Source organism: Falco rusticolus, chromosome 5 (genome assembly GCF_015220075.1).
Source record: "Falco rusticolus isolate bFalRus1 chromosome 5, bFalRus1.pri, whole genome shotgun sequence".
Lineage (NCBI taxonomy): Eukaryota > Metazoa > Chordata > Aves > Falconiformes > Falconidae > Falco > Falco rusticolus.
The window spans coordinates 41,332,684-41,347,697 of NC_051191.1; the positions used below are offsets into that span (position 1 = coordinate 41,332,684).

Below are 15,014 nucleotides of genomic sequence, written 5' to 3' on the forward strand. Positions count from 1 at the left end.
ATGTCAATTCACCTTACTGGGCTTCTGTCAGGTCACTGGGGTAACTGATGTGAAGAGGTGATCGTCCCTCTAATCTCCTACCAGGCTCTTTTCTCAGCAAGAACCCATGTTGGATCCAGGACATTAAACATCTTGTAAGTAGACAGCATTTTCTAATTCTCTAACTTTAGGACCTTCCTGTTTCATTTAAATTTGAAGCTTTCTGCTGCTACCTCCATTTTTATGACATCCACTTAGAGCAAAAATATATAAAATGAAGTCCAGGGAGTTTAACACAATAATGCTACCTAGCAGATACTCTAGTTTAAAAAAGAAATCTAACATAGTTTAGCTTTTTTCATAAAAGTTTTGCTTTTTATTTTATACTTTGGTGCATTAAACAAACCTAAAAACATTATGATACAAAAGTGGATACACTGTGTGTGGTGAATGTAACTTGCAAGTGTTTTCAGAAACTGGAAGATTTTATAACAGAAAATGGAAAACTGGAGCGAATAAGTTGAGCAAAGCTGAAGCAACATGATCCAGAATACTATACTGATAGGACTATCTTCTATACGTGTGATGAAGAGTTCTTATTGTTAATTACTAAGAGGTCTTCCTAACATATTCCGATTTAGTACATCAAGCAAGGAATGTTTCTGCTGCCCTGTAGACTTTTTCCTACAGTTAAAGAGATCAAGTTCTAGCTATTTTATCATGTATTTGAAGGAATGACCCGAGTAAGGTAGATTTCTGATTGTCTAACAGTCTGTCACAATCAGTCTTTGCAGCTAATAGTTTTCATCTTGAAGACACTGTAGTAAAGTTACAGATAATTATATTTAAGTATTCCTCTGCAACGTATTACGTGTCTGCCTGTAAATGAGAACGAAGAGATACCAGACAAAGCTGGTGGAGTTCACTAGGCACACACAGTGCAATTCACAGAAAAGTTTAGCCCTGGGATTTCTCTAAATGTGGAAGGAGATAATTATTTTACAAAAAGGAATAAGATACAGAAATAATAGTAGTATTATGCAAGCAACACGGGTTAATTTCCACTGCCAGATAGTTAATGTCCTTGCCATATTTCTGAGTGAGTCTTTTACTATGTCTGAAGTATGATATAATGTATTACTGAGTGCAGACAAGAGCATATTGTTAGGGCATTCACTAATGCAAGCTATGTGTGTCCAAGCAGACTGCTAAAATCTGAAAGCAAAGTTTCCATGTATTGTCAAAAATTATCTTTTAGCAACTAGAGAACATAATTCTCCCCAGCATGCTTTTCACAAAATTGGATGCAAAATGTTGCAAAATCAGAAACTGTATCTAATGGACACAATTTATGAGTAAAAAAAACCCATCTAAATACCAAATATAGTGTACAGCCTTGAGTCATCTGTGACAACAATGTGTGTGTGTATATTTGTTACAGTTATTAGCAAAATCCTTTAGAAACAGAAGTTTAAAGGAACTTCATTATTGAAAACAAAGTTACATATTTTATGCATGATACATAAAGAAATGTTACAGGTATATCTACTGCATTTTAAAAATCTGTTTCTTTGTAGGAATATGTACTGAATATGTGTCTTACTGAATAAACTCCAAGAAAGGAGAAAAAAAAATCATAATCACTGTAAATGAAAATATTGTTTAGAAAAGGCAATAACAGAGCACATGACATTACTTCATCAAATAAATATGATTGCATATTTTAAAGTGACATTTTCTTATTGCAATTCCTGGAGAGCAATGCATGTAGGAAGAGGAGAGTGACCAGCATGGTCATTCATGGCAGTCTGAAAGCAGAGAAGATGGCAGGCACAGACAGTGTGCACACACTGATCCACTAAGTCAGTGGGTAATGGACATTTGACAATAACTTTACACTCATTTTAAGGAGCAAATTACCAAGTATTTTTTTAAAAAAAACACCTCTAAGGAAAGTAAGCAAACAACACAGATAGGCTTAGTGAATTAACTTTATGAAAAAGATGAATTAAGATTAATATATATTTTAGTCACCATAACCAGTTAAATTATTTGTCAAATGACTCATTAAAATGCATCTTAAGGAGGAATAGTGTTTTTCTCTGTTTAATATTAATCTTTCTGATGAGACTGATTTGCTTTTTATGAAAAGCCTGACTGATGCCACCACCTGCTAACTTGGGATCACTGAATCAGATTATTTCCTTCTACCACCTGCTGTATGGAACAGAGCTGGAATTCAGCTGATGTTTTTTACATACTGCCGACAAGATTGTAACTGTTTCTGTAACCTGCATTTTAATCTATGGGGTTCCCTGGGAATATTCTGGTAATTTTAACTAGTTCAAAATGCTGCAATTATGAACTAAAGAATTCAGAATCTGATGACTCACATTTTAAGAATAGTGTTTTCCTGTCTGAGGTTTGGTTTGGTTCCTTAGCAAATCCAAATACTGAATTTACTGTAGTTCTTCAAATTTTTTACTCAATTTGTACTTGTTTTGCAGCGGGGTCATTGGTAATAAGATGCCAAGCCATGGCATAATACCTGTAATAATAAAATCTCATTATGTATAAATTAGAATGTAGACTGTGCATGTCTTCTAGAAACAGCAACAGGAATTCAGAAATTACTGTAACTACTTTTTTTGCCTGAACAGTTTCACAGGAATGCAAACATGACAGACCCACATGTAATTTCTCCCTGTGCGCACTGATTTGATGTGGCCAGTCCTAAAGAATGGCTAATTTCCAGGTAACTCCGTAGATACACTTATCTGTAGTCCCACGCTTTGTAGCAGTAGTTTTCAGGAGGAAGTATGCATGTGAGAGAAGTACATTTCCCCATAAGAGGACTGCATGCCACTGAAGTCCTTTTCAGGCCTCTAGCTAATTCTGTGAGTAGGGAACAGTCTTATCATTTTATTAAGTATTGAATAAAAGTGCTCGTTATTGTCTCAAAGTGTAATGAAAGGGCTTATCGTTATGCATGTGTGGGAGACTAATGTTTAAATTACAGTGGAACTAAGGGTTTCTCATTCTTTAGTAACAAATGTATTATTGAATACAGAAGCTTAATATTTCTCTGGTTTTAGAAATAGAAATGTTTAAAAGAAGAGCAAACTAGTCTTAGGAAGAAAAGAGGGAATTAAATTGTCTTGTTGGCTCAAATTCAAAGTATTTTTATTCAAAGTATTTTTATTCAAAGTACTATTACTCAAACATTGTTCATTTTGTGACTCTCCAAGGTCTTAAATCAAATGGCCTGATGATTTTGCTTCAGGGCTTAGCAAACAGGATCTACAACACAACACCCTTTGCTTGGTAGGGAAGTCTTAGGATCATTAGTAACAGTTATTTGGATTTTGCTAGTGAAGTTAAAGTTTGTGTTCCAGGTTACAGAAAGCAGAAACACTCTGTCTAATACTGGTTTCAGCCAAGTGGCTTGGGTTTGTACCTCTTGCTTGCTGGAAGTGACTTTATAAGCCTTACATGAAGTAGAACAGAGGCATCTCAGGAAAATATTGTAAGCTTTTCTTAAATCAGTATCCTTGTACTATACCAAACTCCCACAACTTGCAAATTTAGTACACTTGGTGACCAGTCCATTCAGCAGACTAATTTTTAAATCTGTTCAGGACCATAAATATTCAAGGCCTATATTTTGGGTCCTGCTTGGCACTATATAAAATTATTCTTTTTGTTCAGTGGCTGAACCAATTTTTTATTTTAGTTCCTTTGTTCATACCTAATTTAAATATTTTTCCCCAATATTCTTGACCAGAGAATGTAGAAGAAAAAACTGGAAAAACTTCCGCCCTGATGCCATTTCTTTCAAGCTGCCAAAAGTCATGCAAATGACTCCAGCGATAATGAAAGAAGTTCTGCCCAGTAACCGTGACTTAAAGACCTCAACAAGAATGATGCAGGATCCTTGAGTTTATTTTCTGTTGCTGCCTTAATGAGATATGAAACCATGCAACAGAAAGCTGATCTAACTGCTATACTGTAACGGATTTTCCACTAGGGAAATGGAAAGTATGTAATATATAGTGGAACATCATCAAGAAAATGGGTTACAAGCATGCCCAGCTTACTTTACTGAACAGCTAATGGAAACACAAGGTCAAGTCTTCTTTGGAAGAAATAGGATTAAACATGGGGTTTCCTCTTGATGTATTCTGTAACTGCTGGCTGCTCCTTCATTAGTTTTGTAAATCTACAATTAATGCAGCCAAAATAATCTACTGAATTTGGATTTATTTATCATAATAACAATTCCTCTGTATTTTCCTTGAAGATGTAATCAATCAAAAAATCAGTTAGGGCATCACTACTTTCTGCAAAGTCAGCATCTACAATCGAGCTTTCAGAAAATAATCTTTCAGATTTAGTAAAGATGGAGATAGAACATTTCCAAGCCTTACAGAATAATGGATTCCAAAAGAGGTTGAAAATATAGCTGGAATGAATTAATGTTGTTAAGTTACTTAGAATTATGTAAGCTAGATAAAAAAATATCAAAATTATATATGACTTATCAAAGAACAAAACACTAAAACCCAAAAGTTCAGGGTTCCTCCGCCCATAACTTTGAAAGTTGAGCTTATATAGGCCTGGTACAATAAACATAGTTCTGTACATACAGTTTTGTATTGCTTTGCCATGGAAACCTTCATCCATCCTTTGTCTTGGTGGTCAGTTTGGTATTTTTCTTGTGAGTGTCCCAGCTGGGAAAAGTAGTGTATGAAGGAAGATTAAAAAATCATGTGTTTGAAAAAAGGAGAATCAAGATGTTAGCTTCTGGTGTGCTAATTCAGTGACTTATCAGCTGGCAGGAAGCTGACAACTCTTTTCCTAGAAGTTTCTTGCAAGACATGAAGCATATACTCTCCCCAGGAATAGCCTGTTAACGCTATACACTATTTCACTCTCCTTTTGTCTTCAGCAATTGTGTAGTCACAGTTATGAATTCTAATACATGAATGGTATTCTAACAATAAGTGAGAATATCTTGCCTACATAGATCTACATAATTGCCTACATAGATACTACAAAGATCCGTGTATTTGTGATGTTCGTCTGCATTTGTATCATATGACTATAAATCAGGACAGTAAAATTAGTGCAAAACAAGTTCACACCTCCTCTGAAACACAACACTGTGATATAAGGATGTCTCATGATGCTATTGTTGTGCTCTAAGTAATCTTTTTTATCATGCTATAGAGCCACACCTAGAACAGTGAATGAAGTTCAGATTCTTCTGGATCCTTGTAGTCATTGTGCAGCTCACTCATATGGACATATACTTTAATACAAATTTCTGGTTTTGAGGAGCTTAAGTCCTACGGAAGCTAGCAGTTCTAAATGGCCCAGGATACCACTGGGTAAACACAGATTTGAGTTAGCACTATTACTAATAATTTCACTTGCTATTAACAACTTGATGCTCACATTTTTTGACTGCTGTTTCTGTCTTGGAATGTTAAATTTACATTCCCTTGTGGACTAATTTTAGGGTACTACCCAGAGTGGGACTCTGGAAATGGCTGGTAGCTAGGAGAGTGCTATGTGAGCCAAATTATCCCTGGCATAACTAACAGGGTTGATATGAGAGATGAATTGGGCCCTAAGTCTCTGTAAGGAATACTTTCTCTCAAGCCAAAGCAACAGCTGCAGTGTCCTTGTGACTTAAATAAAAAAAGTTTGCTTTTTTGGCAGAGTGTGTGCACATGCCTTTGTCTTCACGGTACAGTAATTCTTATTTTTCTGAATGATTTGTATGGGCTCACTTGTACATCCCAGGTTAGAGGGCTTTTTTCTTATGCACTCTTCTCTAAGAGTATGCAGTGACCTACACTTGCCTCCCCTTGAAAGTTGAAATTCCCCCAGCTGACACAACAGGTGCACTGTGCTGATGGAGCGCAAAGATGGGGTGAAGTTCAGAGCAGGATTCCTGCCCCAGGGGTAGCAGAAAGCACAGAGCAGTTTTCCAGCTCGTGTCCTGGGACACTGAGCCAGGGTACGTCCATGGTGTGTGCACAACATTGGCTGTAGTACCTTGCAGCTGGCATATGCCTCTTCGCTTTCCTTCCCATGGGATTTGTAATGATGTCAAAGTGCTTGTCTTCACTTAAAACACAAATAAATTGTTTTAATCAATCATAAGCATCTTAAATTAGTAGCTATGACTGCCTGGCATATATTTAAATGATTGCAAATAATACATTTTGTCAGTAAGTTAGTATTTCATAGACAATGCTGCAAAAGTATTCATACTGAAAATAATGCAGGAACTCAATGAAAGCTAAGGGAAGCAAGTTCCAATTACATGGTATGGTATGCAGTACCCGTCAGTCTCTAAGCCTATATTTCACAGAATAAAACTGGGCAAAAGACTTAATGTTAAATAATATAAAAGTAATGAACTTTCAGTTACCTTTGATTGAGGGAAGAGTAAATGTGCAGGCATTAACATCAGAGTAAGCTACCATTGTTTAAAAAATATTATAGTGTGAAAGCAGATAGTAGCATAAATGTATACATACTGTAGGAAAAAATGTATTTTTCAGAAGACCTTTTGAATCAGCCTAAGAATGAAAGATTATTATATCAAATTGTTGAATCAATTTATAATATGGTTCAAAATGCTACTGGTTTCTATAAAATGTCATTGATTTCACTCCCTTTAAATTCTGTGGGTTCATGGGTTCATGAGTTCGCCTACAGGATCACCCCAAATTGCTCCCCTGTGCTCTGGTCTCCTCAGTATCCACACTGCACACACACTGACTCACTGACCAGATGGGTTGAAGACACAGTCCACTCCAGCTGCAAGCAGTGAGGGTGGATGAGACTATGCGAGGGTTAACTTCCTGGCTCACCAGAGAGTATCTCCCACAGCATCCCTGCTGTCCTCACACCTTCACCCTTCATTATACACTACTCCAATGCTTACAGACCTCCCCATCCCGTTCTCAAGACTAGACAAGACCTTAGAACTATGCTATCCAGTGTGGGTTGGCTTTTTTTACTTCATACTTGACCCGTGATAATTTTATTTTAAATGTCTTTTATTTGGAACCTATGTCATTTAGCCTCTAATTTACTCATGTCAGCAAGAATACAGTTGTATTTCATTGCAACATATATGCTGTCCTTATGTACTCCAGGGGTTTCACGGCTAGGTCTTCCCCTCCCCAAGCAGTCCCTGGAGTTGCAGCTGGGCTGGCAGGTGGACAGGCACTCTTGGAGGGAAGCTGAGGACCTGGCTGGATGGTGTGGGGTAAGGCAAAAGAGGACAGAGCAGAGTGGAGGAGGGCACAAAACAGCATTGGAACTATGTCAGGTTTAAGTTATTTGGAGCATGCCTAGAGTCCTTGCTGAAAGGCAGTCTCTGACAGCGTTTTTATGGGTGATGCTGCTGGCCCTGAGTTTCACAAAAAAAGCCAAAGATGCCTGCAGTGGCAGTGGCTGGGCATGCAGGAACAGCCCAGCTGCCACCGCACACAAGAGTACCAATTCTCCTGGATGCAGTGATCCATCCAGCCATCTCCCTCCAACAGCCCCAGCTTCAGCAGTTGACTGCAGATAGACTTGCACAGGAGGCATGGCAGGGTGCAGATGGGAAGATGAGATAGGCATGGAGCCAGGCTCGCTGCAAGGCTCAGCCTCTGGGCAAGGCCAACCTGCTCCAGACAACAGTAGCCTTGATCAACAGGGACTTAAGCCACTTTTGACCTGGTGCCAGGAGTCAGGTGGTTTTATGGTGTGTGCGTGTGGGTGTGTGTGGGTGTGTGTGTATATATGGTATAAATATAACCTTTGGGAATTCCCCAGATAAGCAACAGACAAGGTGATGAATAAGAGAAGTGACTGCAAGGTGGGCAGGTTTGTGCAAAGGGTTTGTTGTCCTGACAAGAACAGTAAATAAAGAGCCTGAAGGATTGATTTAAATTGTATTCTGCAAGACAGAAAAATGCCAAGTTATGATAATAAGGAAGTAAAAGATATACTTCATATAGTCTCCTTTTCCAAATAAAATTTGTTCATGTCTGACTTTTTATAACAATTTCACTTACTTAAACATTGGCTTTGCCTTTTTTTAACAACTGACTTTTACATTGCTACTATTTTGAACTTTGTGATTTTCAGCCAAAACCACTTACAAAAGACCACTTTAAAAAAATGGAGGCAAAACTAAGTTGAAGGATTTAATAGCTAATCTGTGGTAGGTTGTACTGGACCTAAGAAAGAAATTAATTAACTACTCATTGTGCATTTTTACAAATCCTACTCTTTTATCTGGTAAGCCTTATCTACTGCAGCATGTTAAGTGTACATTACAAATATTTCAATAATTATGACATAATTGCAATTCAGTTTGTCTATGCAATCCTAATGAAACCCTGAGGAAGGCAAGTGGTTTCAGTGAGCACAGAATATCCTTGTATTTCATTCACTTGCAAAGTAATTGGCACAACATACTTCATTCCAAACATATCCGCTGAAAGAGATAAGTGAAAAGCATAAACAGTGTAAATAGATGGATTTATTTCGCTAGCGTAGGAGGCATTTTAAAGGCAACTGTTCAATAGCAAGCTTTAATGTCAATGCAGATTTAATGAAGTCAGAATACATTACATTGCTGAGGACTGCATTTGGAGATGTAAACCAGCATAATTCCACTGTCTTAGCTGGAGCTTTAGCAGTCTGTGACTTCCAGCCTTGAAAAATCTTACCAGATATTCTCAGTTGCTTCTGCTTTATTCTCAGTTGCTTCTGCTTTCTTCCTCTTCTGTTTCTTTGTAGCCTAAGGCTATTTCCTCTTGACATCCCCCTGCCCTCCCCACATCTCTGTTCTTTTAGTAGATCTAATGATTCTCTTCTTCCTTTTGACTTTGGTCTCTTCAGCTTTCTCCAGGAACCTTTTTCTCTTTGTTTCATAGATTCAAAGAATAATCTGGGCTGGAAGGAACCTCTGGAGGTCATCTAGGCCAACTTCTTGCACAAAGCTGGGCTAATTTCAAATTAGTTCAGGTTGCTCAGGGCTTCTTTGTCCAGTTGAGTTTTGAGTATCTACAAGGATGGAGACTGCACAGCCTCTCTGTGTCCTTGTTCCAGTGCTCAACCCCTCATTTGAATTTCTATTTTTAATATCTCATTATGTATTGTTGCAGTTCTGCTCCTTTAAACAGCTTCCATAATTCCCAGCTTTGTTTCATCCTCGTGCCTGTCTCCGCCCTTCTACCTCAAAGTTGTAGCAAACATATTATTTCCATGCTTTCTGAATTTTCTGACATATTTCTTCATAATAGAAATACACTCCTTCCTTTGATATACAGGGTTATATTTGCTCCTCACAAGATTCAAACTGATGCCATATGGGTAGAGGTCAGGTTGAATGACCGCAGCTTATTGCCCAAAGCCATTCAGATAACATGAATACTACCTAAAAAACCCCTCTTATTTTCCTTTGCTCCTGCACAGCTAACCCATCTTGCATTCGAAAATCAGACTTGTGCCTAATACCTGCAGAGCTTCAGTGGTTTCTGACAGCGTGCTGGCTGCTAAGTATAAAAAGGTGTTTGATTTGAATACCTGACATTGTCTGAATCACCAGATTCACATTTGGAAGTTTGCTTCTTGTTTAGGATGAAAATTTGAAAAAACTTTTAAAAACAATTTGAAAGAATTGGCTTATTTGGCACTGGATTTTGAGCAGTAGTCCCATGGCATTGCCAGTAGCTACTGGAACAACATTGGCTATCTACATAAATATTGTCAATTTTAAATTGGTCTAAACAGTCAATCTTTAGACAGAGATGGACTTTCAATGTTTACTATAGAAGAGCTAGTGTTCCATTCTAATGGAGAATACAAGGGAAGTTAGCCATATTAACATGAGATTTAAGAAAAGTAATCTTATTGGGTTTAAAATATTCACATTTTGAAGTAAATATTGCTTTTTCTAAAAGATTATAAATGCATACATAAATTGTTAAAAAATTGAGTCATCTGCTTGTATTTCCTTTGAAGTGGGCTACAAGTAAGCTTCATGCTTTAAGTGGGAACACTGAACTTTGACTTCCCTGATGCTTAATGCTTCTCTTCATTTTTAGAAAAAACGACTTTTCAAATCATAAACAAGTGAAACCACATCTTAGTGGGTATTTGCTTATGCTTAACGAAACATTTACTTCATCACTGACAACCATTTAAATTTACAAAGGAAGGAGATAACGCTGCACTCTGATTACTGTTTCAATGACTGAGATTCAAAAAAGGGGTAAATTCTCATTTGCTGGAGAAGTCTCAGCCATGTGCAACAATTGCTCCTCTCAATTTAATTTCTTCCCATTGTTCATGCATTTTACAAGAGTCAGCAAAATCAAAGCATTCATCCTTAAACAGTGCTCTACTACTATATGAGCACCCCATGTGCTAATTTTCTGCAACAGGACATCACAGGCCACTGAAACGAGCCTTGTACCTTCATGCTTTTGTGACGGTGAGGATGGAGTTCTTTCCACCCACCTCCAACTCTTTCTCACCACCCAATGCTCAGAACCTGAATTTTGTTTACATGTCGTGATCAGTATTCTCCAGTGTATGCAGTTTAAAAGAAATAGATTGGAATTCTTGCTTCGTGTTGGATTACTTTGATATTTAAGATATTTGGAGACATAAGCTTTCTGGGTTTTCTCACTTTGAAAGAAGTCTTCAGATTTCAAATATTTGTTTCTTGTAATGACTGGCCTTGTCAGTGACCCACACAGAGCAAACAGTTTCATATGCATCTGAGAGCTGCCATCTTCAGACTATTCAAGAAGACAACTCAGTATTTCCAACAGGACTCAATGTTCTCAAGGTTATGCTGGCTAGCAATATACTTAGGAACAATCCAGGCAACCCTTCTACAATCCTGAACTCTGAAAGGGGATATCTGACTTGACTCTAGCAGTGAAGGTTCTTCCAGTACTCTTCACATTCATTCAAAGCTTGATCAGCTCATTCCCTTATTTCAGGAGAAGGAAACGTCCTTCAACTCTGTTTTACCTGACAAAGGTTCCTAAAGTAACAGGTGAGTCAGATCACAAAACAGCCTGAAGACGTAAAAGGCACTTCAGGCTGAAAGGCCATCCTTGAGGCCACTTTGCCTTTGACAGAGCGGCCACTGGCTCCTCTGGTACCCCAGTAAGAACAGAGGGAGAGGCTGGATGACCTCAGTTCCACTTGTGCACTCTGTTCCCTCCAGACATACAATAAGCTGGTTATCAGTTCTGAAGTTGTTTGTGCTATCTTGGCCACCAGTGCACCGATGAACAAATGCACTGAAGACAGTACTTGCAGACACTGTAAGCATTTCTGTTTAAACCTTTTATCTGACTCACTTTTTGTTGAAGCAGACAAGAAAAGATTGAGACAAAGCACTTAATACAGAGGAGACAAAAGGAATATTTGAAAACAAGTTGTGTGTGCGTTGCATATTTTCTGGAGAGCATTGGTGGCTGAACAGGCAGATCTCACTGCCTGTACTGGCTAGACCCCGCGCCGGCTCAGAAACCCAGCTCACCGTAAGTATCTGCACTGTAGATACTTTCGTTTAGATGGATGCTGCTGAAAATGATTCACCTATCTTTGACAGTCATTAGCCATCAACGAAATGGATTCTCCAACTTGTGGGTTTTTTGGTTCGAGGCGAGATTCCTGCTCTCCCCCTCCCAAGACGTAGGTTTAATCACAGTTATAAGAAGGACCAAACAACTGAAAATTACATTTCAGCAAAACAAATTCCAGAGCTGCCTACTTTTCCTGAAAAGGAACCATTGTACTTGTACAGGGATTGCCGTGGCAGGGCCTCCTGACAACCTCTTCGCAGTGCGGCTTGGTAACCCCCGGGCTCCATGTGAGGGGCGCAGGCCCCGAGTGCGGGCACAGGCGGTTTGTGAAGGCTTTGCCCAGGCACAATAATCGAAGCCCGCGGGGCCCCGGCGTTACAAGCCCGGCCTGCCAGCGCCCCGGCGTCGGCCTCTGCCGGCAGACGGGCTCCCCGCGAAGCTGCCGATGGCACCGCCCTCACGCCGCCGCCGAGGCGCAGGGTGGGGTGAGCGGTGGGTACGCGCGGGCAACACGGAGCCCGAGGGGGCGCCCCGAGCCCACGGCGCTGCCTCCGCCGTTCCCGGGGCGAGTTCGGTACCGCCGGGCTTCCCCCAGGCCCGGCTGGCTCCGAGCGGACACCGCCCCCGGGCTCTGCGGGGGCCGAGGGGCGGCAGGCGGCGGGAGCGGGCCCCGTGCCCCGGCCGAGGTCCCGGCGCGGGCGGGCGGTGCGCGAGGGGGAGGTGCCGCACGGCGGCCGCGCGCGGGGCTGCCCTGCGCCATTGGGCAGCCCCAGCCCCGGGGGCGGGCCGGCGCCCGGGGCCCGCTTTGAAGTGCGGGTCGGGGGATGGCCACCGCCTGAGGGCAGCTGGGCACCTCCTCGCCTCCCCGCCGGCGGCGGGGGCAGGGGCACGGGCTTGGGCACGGCAGGCGGCGGAGGAGGAGGAAGGGCCGGGAAGGGCCGCCCTCGCCCACCCCGGTGGCGGCGAGCGAACTGGGGCAGCGGAGGCGCGGGGCTGGGAGGAGAGGGAGCGCGGGCGCGGCGCGGCTTCCCGCGGGCGCGGCCGTGTGAGGGGAGCGCGGAGCAGCGGGGGGCGCGGGGAGCATGGAGGAGCCGCGCGGTGCGGGGCCGGCCCCGGCCGCCGGCGGCTGCTGAGGCAGCGGCCCGGGGGCGCTGCGGGCACGCCCGCCGCGAGCGAGCCATGCGGGTGGCGAGGTGGCTGGCGGCTCTGCTGTGCCTCCTCTGCCCGCTCCTCATCGAGTCGCGGGGAGCCCGCTTCCACCCGGGACAAGGTAAACAGGCGGCAACAAAGGCGGCGGCCGTACCGGGGGTCCTGGCCCCGCGGCAGACGCCGTGCCCTGTGGGGCAGCCGCCGCGGCGGCGGGCAGGGCGGCGGGAGCGTTTCCTCACGGGGGGCAGCGGGGCCGCCGTTTGGGGGGGGTGGCCCTTGGGGCGCCCCACGGCAGCCGCGCGGGACGGCGGGCGGTGGGGCCGGAGCGGCCGGAGCGGGGTGTCGCCGGGCGCGCTGGAGGCAGGCCCGCTGTCCCCGCCTGTCACCGCACCCCTGGCTAGCGCAGCGAGTGCCGGGTGCGAGCGAAGGTCGCCGCTGTGCGGTTGCTTCAGGCCGAGTTTTTTGATTTCTGTTGCAGAGACCTTAGTGAAGCAGCTCTCCTCCTATGAAATCGTCACACCTGTCCGAGTGAATGAATTTGGAGAAGTTTTCCCTCACGCGCATCACTTCAGCAGGAGGAAAAGGAGCTTGGAGGCACCACTGGAGCCCACCGCTTTCCGAACACATTACCAGCTCAGCGCGTACGGGCAGGTCTTCCAGCTCAACCTGAGTGCTGATGCGGGCTTTGTTGCCGCTCAGTACACTGTGGTGCACATAGGGGCCCCGCAGCAGCAGCCCTCCCCTGATTTGCGCCACTGTTTCTACCGTGGGCATGTCAATGCACAGGAGATGCACATGGCTGTCTTCAGCATCTGTGGTGGCTTGGTAAGCATGTTGGTTACTGCCTCCTGTCTCCATTCATATTCTTCTCACTGAAAGAAACATAGTGGGATGCCTTTGCTGCAGAGCTGAGCTGGAAATCCTCAGGCATCATTCCAAGTAGTTGGTCATGAAATGTCTTGGCATCGGCAGTGTGCAGTCATGATGATACTTTTTGGTGGGATATACAAATGCTGCTTTCAAAGGAGCCATTGCTGGCCTGCAGTAGAACTGGTTGGTGTAACTCCTGACACCAAGAATGTTATAATGGAGGAAAAAACATGCCTCAAACACAGTAAGCTATTGTTTTGATAAATTGATGCTGTTATTCAGCATCAGTTATGTGTGTGTAGCTTTATAGATACTGTGTGGTTATGAGTGAGGAATAATGGTGCTTGAGACAATGAGAACAACTAGTGTTGCTATCTTTCTTCATCTACTTTCAGCAATGCTGAAGAGGTGTGTCATGTTCTAATAGGTGTGTAGCCATGTTCTCTAGTCATGTTTCATATGAAAATGAGTGGGAAGGTTCCTCCAAATTTCAATAGGAGTGTGTCTATAAAACACTTCTGAAGAATTGAATTGAGCAAACAAATCAAAACTCCATTGATATACATCTTTTACTTATCCCTTGATAGCATTGCTTATGTCTTCCAAAGTGATAATGAAGAAGTAGTATAACACCACTGTCTATTAAAACAGTTGTACTGTGTTGCTATATTTTATTGTGTCCAGAAACAAGACTGATACCTAGTGCTTTACCATTTTCTGTTTACTGTTTACTGAAATGCTGAAGACAAGTATTTCTGATATGCACACTGTAAAAATACGATTTTGTAAATATTACTGTAAATTTAAGTTGAGGTTGTTCCATGGTTTCTGCAGTCACTCAGGAAAGTAAAGATGCAGAACTTTTTCTTTTTTTTTGGGGGGGGGGGCCTGGAGGAACTGAAAAAATCCAACTTTGTGTTCTAATCTCTTCTACAAGCATATAGAAAATAGAATGGAGTTGACTGGATGGGTGCAGGAAGGTGTAATGTGTGTTATAAGAAGGTGATGGAAAAGAGGATCAGAAATAGTTGGTACTTGAGAGAGACACCTCTTGTGCTTATTCTTGGATATATGCCACCTTGTCTTTGGATTGAGGTCTGTAGGCTTGGGCTTCTCCTTGGAAATTACTGGAGGAGTAAGCATTTGAAAACGGTAGTTCTGTATTTGTTAGTTTTGCCTATATATCTTGCTTTACAAACAGCTGTCACTGGTTCTTGTCTGCATTATCCAAAACCCAGTTCAAACCTGTACTAAACACCCCAATAGGCTGCACTAACTTAAAGAGGGAGTAGCAAAGAGGAGGAATCACAAATATGGTTGGTTGATCTCATGCGTTAGTAGATGCTTATATAACCATGGCATTGACAGTAGTATCATACTCTATAAAGAATA

The 15,014-nt window shown here is 42.3% G+C and overlaps 1 protein-coding gene across 1 annotated transcript in view; it reads left to right on the top strand.

The window, feature by feature from the left end:
• The first annotated feature begins 12,424 nt into the window (after positions 1-12,424).
• Positions 12,425-15,014, top strand: part of ADAMTS20 (ADAM metallopeptidase with thrombospondin type 1 motif 20) — a 100,773-nt gene continuing 98,183 nt past the window's right edge. The window contains exons 1-2 of the mRNA XM_037390125.1: positions 12,425-12,873; positions 13,231-13,577. Coding sequence (XP_037246022.1) covers positions 12,783-12,873; positions 13,231-13,577 — 438 coding nt within the window. The 5' untranslated portion in view covers positions 12,425-12,782. The remainder of the gene's footprint in view (positions 12,874-13,230; positions 13,578-15,014) is intronic.